The sequence below is a fragment of the Lemur catta genome, chromosome 5 (genome assembly GCF_020740605.2).
Source record: "Lemur catta isolate mLemCat1 chromosome 5, mLemCat1.pri, whole genome shotgun sequence".
In the NCBI taxonomy this organism is placed as follows: Eukaryota; Metazoa; Chordata; class Mammalia; order Primates; family Lemuridae; genus Lemur; species Lemur catta.
In genome coordinates this window covers 40,682,738-40,691,237 of record NC_059132.1, presented here as the reverse complement: position 1 = coordinate 40,691,237, position 8,500 = coordinate 40,682,738, and the positions used below count along the sequence as shown (strand labels likewise).

The window sequence follows — 8,500 nt, the reverse complement described above, 5'->3', positions numbered from 1 at the left end:
GGTCTGAGACTTCACCAAGAGCACAGTGTAGTCAGCAGCACAGGGTGGGCCCACAAGTTTACCCAAGGGAGAGCACAGCAGGAAGAGTTTAGCTGAAATGGGAAGGAAATAAACACATTCATTCACAAGGCAGACAGAAGCCTCAGGACCACATACATAAACCTAAAGCATACTTATAAAGACTTACTGCCTTAATTCTAATTGGGAATGAATGTAACAGAGTCATGACTGATTTGAACTCTTGGATTATTAGATTATAGCCTTCAATCCCAACAAAATCCCATTTCCATTGCTTTTCTCTATCGCTGACAGTCAAATGAGGGCATGTATACTGCCCACGTGGTTTCCTCCTCCCCAGGTGATCAACACGGGCCTTCTGGCCCACGTGCTGGTGAGAAGGAAAACTCACAAGAGCAACCCTTTAAAAACAAAATGTGAACACAAGCTGATGGCAAAATGAAATCCAATCCATTTATTTAAATGTATATTGTACACAAGTTACAAATTCTCACTTCTGCCACTCAGCTAGAACTTTTCTGGAAAAGTCTCCATTTCTTCTTTGATCCTGTTTTCTACAAGTAATGCGAAGTTACTGTCTGTGTTTTGAAGGTTGTAGCTGACAAACACCTGTTTGTTGGTCTTCCTGGCTAAAAAGAAAAAATACATTGACACAGCTGTGACCGAAACGCCGCAGGTCCTATGTTCCTCACACCTACCTATGGCTCAGAAATGCCTGGAAAAAGAGAATGGGGTTGTAGGGAGAGAAGGAAGTTCCAATTTTTGACTCTCTTAAGACAGCTGCTGACCCTGTCCTCGTCTCCAGAACGGTGGTCGTTAAGTACGGTCCCCACAGCAGTGGCAGCACCTGCAACCTGTTAGCGATGCAGACCCCTAGGCCCCTCCAGACCTGAATCAGGAGGTCAGGGGTCTGGGCAGCACTCTGTGTTAACAAGCCCACCCGGTGACCCACACACTAAAGTCTGAGAGCTGCTGCTCTACACAGAGGGCTTTTTTGGTGTTTCTATTTTTTTTAACTTTTAAAAACACAATAATATTAAAGTATTTAAAATAAAATGTTAAAGTTCTCCTTCAGTACCACCACTCTACCAGTTCCACTTCCCGCCCAAAGGCAATCTTGCATTTCTACATATTTACATATATTACATACACATACACATATACACATGTGGATGCCATATACACACGTGTGATTTTTCTGATACTGAATTAAGTTTTAGCCCCTTTCTACAGAATCAATAATAGTTAAGGTGCATTGGTCCAAGTGCAAAACTCAGGTAGAGTCACATGGCCGGAATGTGAAGGACAACAGGGATGTCCTGAGGACAAGCGGGCAGAAGTCCTAAAGCAGCTCACTGCTGAACGCACCTGTGCAGGGCCCCCCACCCCCACCCGACGTCACAGGCCCACAACCCTCTTAACCAAATTGCCGAAGGGCAGTGCGGTAAGGCTGGGCACACCAGGCCACCTACACCGTCAGTAGAGGCTGGTTTAGAACACACATGTCACCGGATTCCATCCAGGTGACAATTACGTCCCGGTTGCTGCTGTCTTACCTGCAGTACCACCAGGAACTACGGGGGGCAGACTGGCTCCAGGGAGCAGCCCAGGCCCTGCCATGGCCCCCAAACCTCTTTGGGCTTCATTTGTTAATCGAGGAAGGGTAGACAGAATCTCAGAGACATGTTTTTCAGCTATATGAATTAATCCTTTATTAAAAAGATTTGTTCTGTAAAATTTGGATTCGGTCAAAAGGCCGCACTCAAGGATCCAGAAGACCACATGTTGCCCCAAGGCCACAAGTCCCCTACCCCACACTGGGACTTGCCAAGGCTGGCCAGGAAGAGACTGTCAAGTCACACTCTGCCCTCTCTGAGGAGCAGGAAGGTCCCCTCTCCCCCAAGGGGACCTGCTACAATTCTAATCGCTCTAATTGCTAAGACAGGATTTCCAGGGAGCAAAGCTGTGTCTACCGGCATCAGCTCCCACAGACCCAGCTCTGCCCTCCAGAGCCACATGCGGCCGGGTCCCCTCGTCCACACCGAAGCCTACCCTGCTCCCAGGCCTTCTCTTTTCCAACTTGCTTTCATCTTCTGCCTAAGACACTGTTTCAGAACACCTCTCCCTTTTCGCTATAATGCATTAATAAAGCATTTTCAACTGTAGACCCCAGACCCAGGCTCGAGACAACCGGCACAGCACAGGACTTTGCTGGATGCCTTCCAGACCCGAGTGCCGTGCATCCTCAGTCCCTGCAGAGATGCCAGTGGCCGCCACACACCACTGACATCTAGCCACTGAGAACCGCTCACCTTCTGCAAGCAAGCTGGTATGAGGTCTCCACCTTATAGACGTTCTGGAGCCTAGTGTCCCTTACTGACATAAAATCTACTCACGACTCGCCAGACGAGCTCCCACCGTCCTTCTCTACTGGAGTGTGTCTCAGCAAGCCCACCCCGCTTTCTGCCTCCATAAACATGAACGACGCCCTGCGCCTTTATCTGACCAGGCGTGAGCACACAGTAACCTGTCGGGTACAAGTGTGTTACCCCTCACACACTGACAAACACACAGTGCCGTACTTAGAAACAAAGGAGCACTGTGTTTTCAACTTACTTTCATGTGGTTCAGGAAAAAAAATGATAACAAACACAAAGGAAAAGAAACTGGGAGATCTGGGTAAAGGCTAAACAGGAATTCTTTGTATATTCTTCGCAACTTTTCTGTAAATTTAAAATTTCTTCCTAATAAAGTTACCAAAATAACTTACTAGTCAGGTATTTCTTAATTCCAGGGTAGACAAAAAGTACCCTGCAAGTCCCTAAAATGCTGACCTCTGTGCAGACGTGGGTGTGGTGAGTCTGGGGCGGCCTGCTGGTGACAATCCGCCCTGCCCTGCCTCCTGTGCTGGCTGCTGTCCCTCCTCTGCCGTGTGCCTCAGGTGCCTGAGACAGAGATTCCTGCTTGTTGAGGATCAGGAACATCCCCTGCCCAGGACCCAGAGGGGCTCTCTGACTGACTGCAGAACGGAGGCAGCTGGAAGGACCGAGCAGGAAGCAGGGCCACTTTCCTGCTCGTGGTCTCGGGGCATCCAAACACTGGCCATGGGAAGTCGGGGCTGGGGAAGGCAGAACATGTGCCATCCTTGCCGGTCCACCTGCATATTTATAGGAAGTATACGTTGAAGTGTGAGAAGGATGGAGCCTTCAACCTCATGGTCTTTGTTTAACCCTCAATCTACACCACATTCACAGACCAGGCCAGTCTCCCGTGCAAGCCCTGAAGGGTGTCACACTGTGAGTGAAGGACAGTCCTTCCCGCACAGTGGTGACACCTGCTCCACAGGTGCACCAACTCCCTGGGAGGCTACCTGGAGCCACAGCCATGAGGAGGTCATGCACTTACGGTAGGGAACTAAATCAGCTTATTCACTCAAGGACACACCCAAGGATTACGTTGGAGTCCCTTGGGAACATGCTGGCCCTGAGACAGTGGTGGTGACAGGTGAGCACAGATGTGCCCCTGTAAAGATACAGCGTGCAAAGGTCTGTGCTTCACAGCAGTAATGAGGTGACTGTATTTGATTTAAAGAGTCTTTGCTTCCGAAGCAACTTGCCTCGTGGATCCATTAAACAGTGGGGCTCCCTGGCTGGCCACAGGTACATACCTAGGCGCTGGGCAAGGCCAGTAGAAGTCGTGTCAGAAGTGTCTCCAAGCAGGGAGGTGGACACGGGGATGGAGTCCTGAAAGAAAAACAAAGAGTACCCTGTGGCTTCTCCACCTGGAGTGGGCCAGCCACACGGCTGACCTTCCAATTCTTCATAAGGGTGGCAGTGGCAGGTCCTGAGAGGGCAGACACAGGTGGTGAAAGAAAGAGGAGCTGGCATCTGCCAACGGCCAAAAGGTGGACCTCCCCCCCGCCCCCCGCAATGCATATAAGGTCAGTACAGCTGGGATAAACAGAAGTCACCTGATGCTGGAACCACAGTGCTGTTAATAAGTTTTAAGGCTGATTTCACATAAAGAGCTCATTTTGGTGCCGGAAACTCGAAAGCATGTGGAAGGGCAACACACAGCCAAGGGGGAAGCAAACAAGATCATTACGGCCACAGGAAAAGACAGCGAGTCCCAGGGTCTGTGTGCCCTGGGCCTCAAGGCCATGGAAGCCACAGCCAAGGCAGGACGCCTGGTCTCCTCATCCCAGCCTGTGGAAGAACACACAGCTCTAGTCCCCTGCAGACTCATCGGGGTGCTTTAAGGTCAGTAAGTACCCTGTGACTTTGAGAAAGGGCACCAGTCACCAGCATCCAAATAGTGAAAACAACAATTTCTGAGTACACTTGGCCAATCTCACTTCAGGTAAGAAGCAATAAAAGGAAACAAGCAGCATAAAATGATGTTAAGATAAATAAATGGGGCACTTTTGAAATCTAGAAGTAATCTTACTTCCATTACTTTGGAAGTGATCTCTCTCAACATTGAAAAGGCCTAGCTTAAAAGGAAAAAACCCACTAACTTGCAATATGGCCTAAATTGCTTTCATCAAAATAGCAGACTTCTAGGAGAAATAGCCTGGGTATGGGGCCCGGGAGTCTCAGGAAGTGGCAAGATTTACAGAGCAACAGAGGCTCTAGGGTTTGGTGCCCCCTACCCTGTCCTGTTGGAGACCAATGAACTGAACACATGCCTGCTGTGTGCCAAACAGACCAAAGGGACTGCTCCTCATCTCCTAAGGGTTCAAAGCCATTTCCAGGCAAGACAGAATCTGTTCAGGTCTATAAAAGACAGGAGATAAAAAAAAAAAAAAAAAACAGGAGAAAGATGAAAGCATTAACTGCATGCCTTTTTGTTGAAAAAGATACAAAAATATGATCTTAATTCATGAACCTGCTGCTTACAGATTCCAAGTTCAACATTTAGCTGTACGGTCATAATATTTACAGATAAACCTCCTGGAAAAAGAAAATATACCTTACCAAGGTTACCCTTTTCCACCAAAAATAAAATTTTAACCCCCATCATATTATCCCTAATAGTTCATTACTTCCCAAATCACACTAGACTCTGGTCTCCCAGCAGACACATGCCCAGACAGCTCCACTACGGCGGGAGCACCACCTTCCCTCCCCACAGCAGTCACGGGTGTCCAAGCAGGCAGGAGCCCAGGTCCCAGGCCAGCTTCCCTCAAGATGGTGGCACTTGGCATCATCTAATCATCTAATCCTGCAGCCTCTCTGGGCACCAAAAATCCCTGCTCAACCCAAGGCAGGCTGGCTAGAGGGGCAGCAGGGTTTTGTGGTTTCTGATCTCTATGGTCCTGTCACACACGTGCAGGTTTAGGAGACGGAGAGGGAAGAGACCTCACTGACCCTTTGGTGCCATTCTCCACACATCGGCTGGCAATCTTCCCGGGAAGACCCAGATAGTAAATAGTTCAGGCCTTATGGGCCACAAGGTCTCTATTACAACTACTCAACCCTGCCACCAAAGTGCAAAAGCTGCCACAGACTCTGCCTGCATGAACGGGCATGGTCGTGTTCCGGTAAAACTTTATTATTGATACAAAAGCAGACGGAGGGCCGACACACAGGCCACAGGAACCTTGGGTTTCCTGCCTGAAGCTAAGGCTGCACCTCTTTTCCCAACTGACTTGGCCCTCTGCCTCAGGAGGGAACATCCAGGCACACGATACGGCCAAACAGTGAGACTGGACTTCTGACAGATCAGGTAACATGAAACTGGCTCTTGTCCCTTTTCCCGCCTGATCTTGGTACAGTGTGACTTTCCAGTTGAGAAAATACACCCCACTGAAAGCTGTAACCACGATGTGGTCAGACCACCAAAGCAGTCCAATGAGGAGCTTGATTACTTACTAACTTACTAGTCCAGACCAGCTCCACACAATGGGCCTGAAAGGAGTTCAAGGAAGTGACACCAAGTCTTCCTAGCGCAGTCCTGACCCCAGGTGGCCCACAGCCCCAAGCACTGTCTATTACTAGATGAGGAAAGACAGAATGTGAGGTGGCTCCAGAGCAATGGCCCTGCCCATCACCCTGGTCCCCCCAGGCCGCCTCCTTCCTCCAATGAAAGGCCTCGAATTGCCATCTGCCCATAGGCTGGGATCCACCAGAAAAGAAAACAGAAAACACTCAGGAAAAGAAGAGAAAGGAACGCAGACTCTACCTCCTTCCCGAGGCATTTCCAGGTGCTGTCGTGTACAACTAGGACTCACCGCATGACTTCCCACCATCCCTGGTGCCCACAGTCCTCACTGCCTGACTAGCTTCGGAACAGCCCTTGGTGAAAGGGCCTCACTCATTCATTCACCAAGGACTTAACGAGCAGCTTGTCAGGGTCATCAAACAGACAAACCTCACAGAACCCATGGAACACTCGACTGCACGGAGTGGCAGTGCTCAAGCGGCCAGGAGGCCAGCGCTGCAATCAGTAAGCAGGGAGGAGCGCGAAGAGGCAACGGGGCCTGACAGGCCACTGCAGGGTCTTGGGATTGTGCTCTGAGTTCATCTCCTGAAAAGTTTTGAGCAGAGGAACGAAAATACCTGACTTCATTCTTAAAACTATCACTCTGCTGCCCTGGTTATAAGGTAGTGTTGTGGGTTGAATTACGTCCCCAAATAGGATATGTTGAAGTCCTAACCCCTGGGTACCTGTGAACCTGACCTTATTTGGAAATAGGGTCTTTGCAGGTGTAATTAAGATGTAGGATAAGGTCATACTAAAGTAGGGTGGGCCCTTAATCTGACATCCTTTAAGAAGAAGAGAGGCTGGTCCAAGTGGCATTTACAACTGATAGATCACAACCAGTTACAGAGTTCTCTGTTCCTTCTCCACTTCCACTGCTCCACTTGACTAGCCTAAAATAATAAAATTTAAAAAAAGAGAGAGAAGAGAGGAGACACAGACACACAGGGAGAAGACAGCCACGTGATGTCACAGGCAGAGACTGGAGAGATGCATCTACAGCCCAGGCCCACCAAGGACTGCCAGCAACCATCATAAGCCAAGAGAGACGCACGGGATGGTTTCTCCATCAGGGCCTCCAGAAGGAACCAAGCCAGCCAACACCTTGATTTCAGACTTCAGGCCTACAGAACCGGGAGAGAATAAATCTCTGTTGTTTTAAGCCACCCAGTTTGTGGCACTTTGTCACAGCGGTCCTAGGAAACTAATCCAGGTTGCAAAAGGGGAAGCAAGTAGAGGAGAGATATAAGGTTGCAGGCTTGGCCCAGGGTGGCAGGGTGAAGGGGGCGAGGGGTCTGGATCTCTGTATGCTTTCAAGGCAGCAGTGCCTACAGGTTCGCTGGCATTAGGCATGTGGAGCCTGAGAGAAAGAGGAACTGAGGATGACTGCGAGGCTCTGACCCTGAGCACCCAGGAGAACGGAGGTACGTTACAGAGATGGGCTGGCTGTGGGGGGCTGTTCCTGAATGTGCCTAGTGAGAGATGCCTAGCAGACATCTACGCGGAGACGCAGAAGTCCCAAGTTCTGGAGAAACTTGTCCGTACTGGAGATGTAGATAAATGTCGGTGTGGTCAAAACAGATGGCATGAAAGCTAAGAGGCAGATGGCGCCGCCAGCGCGCGAGTGTGACTAGAAGGGGCGCCCCAGGACACTCCAACCTACAGAGACCCGGAGGAGGAGGCAGCCGAGGGCCGGCGGACCGGGAGAGGGGCTCCGGTGGGCCACGCACCTGCCCGGCCGCACACAGCTCCCTGGAGCGGACATGGACCCCCAGGCTCCCTGCGACATCACAGGAAGGGTTCGGGAGAGGCCGGGGGAGACAGCGAGGGACCCCAGCGCCCCGAGGCCCCTGCAGTAGCTCGCCGCCCGGCCCCCGGCCCCCGGCCCGGCCGGCACTCACGTAGCGGCTGCACATGGCCACGGCGAGGTTGCGCAGGTGCGGGGTGGCGCCCACCCACAGGAAGAGCGAGTCCGTCAGCCGCATGACGTGGAAGTGGACGAGCTGCTCCCACAGCCTGGCGCTGAAGTTGTGCAGGGAGACGTCCCCGGCCGCGGAGTCCAGCGGCCCCTCCATGCCGCCCGGCCACCCCGGCCGCAAAGTCCGGCCGCCCGGGTCCCGCCGCCTCCGCCGGGACCCAGACCAGGCGAGCGCGCGCCGAGAAACGGAGCGCGCCTTCGCTTCCGGTTCCGGAGGGCAGGGCGGGCCTTCGCTTTCGGTTCCGGAGGGCGAGCCGAGCCGGCTACAGGTTTCGCGTCGTGTGGGCGGGGCCCGGCCCCGAGGTCTCCGGGGGTCCCGCCGCCACCGCCTCTGCCCGTCCTCCTGCACCGCTTTGGACGCGCCAGGAAAACCCGCCCTACTCGCGGAGTGACACGATGACCCCAGGGAGCCCACGGGCGCCCAGAGCTCCCCCTCCCTGTGTTCCCAATTATTGACAAGCAGCACTAACGGGCTAAAGCTAACCGCGGCGTCCTCCCACGCCTTGACACGTCTCCCTGCAA

The 8,500-nt window shown here is 52.0% G+C and overlaps 1 protein-coding gene across 2 annotated transcripts; it reads right to left on the bottom strand.

Annotated features, from left to right (window-relative positions):
* Positions 1 to 446: 446 nt before the first annotated feature.
* On the bottom strand, positions 447 to 8,181 carry PSMG4 (proteasome assembly chaperone 4). Of its 2 annotated transcripts, none has more exons than XM_045551596.1 (3): positions 7,902 to 8,181; positions 3,686 to 3,761; positions 447 to 647 (listed from the first exon to the last, which is right to left on the bottom strand). In XM_045551596.1, the coding sequence occupies exons 1-3, from the start codon at positions 8,073 to 8,075 to the stop codon at positions 526 to 528; spliced, it is 372 nt and encodes a 123-aa protein (XP_045407552.1). In that variant the 5' UTR covers positions 8,076 to 8,181; the 3' UTR covers positions 447 to 525. The 2 variants fall into 2 exon arrangements, with proteins under 2 accessions (XP_045407552.1, XP_045407553.1); XM_045551597.1 differs by having other exon boundaries at positions 447 to 643; positions 7,902 to 8,176.
* Between the last annotated feature and the right edge of the window lie 319 nt (positions 8,182 to 8,500).

Coding starts and splice junctions, on each gene's coding strand:
- PSMG4 (XM_045551596.1), bottom strand. CDS start 8,075: ATGGAGGGGCCGCTGGACTCCGCGGCCGGGGACGTCTCCCTGCACAAC. Junction 3,762..7,901: donor TGGCCATGTGCAGCCGCTAC/GTGAGTGCCGGC, acceptor TTTTTCTTTCAG/GACTCCATCCCCGTGTCCAC. Junction 648..3,685: donor TGGCCTTGCCCAGCGCCTAG/GTATGTACCTGT, acceptor TTTTCTTTTTAG/CCAGGAAGACCAACAAACAG.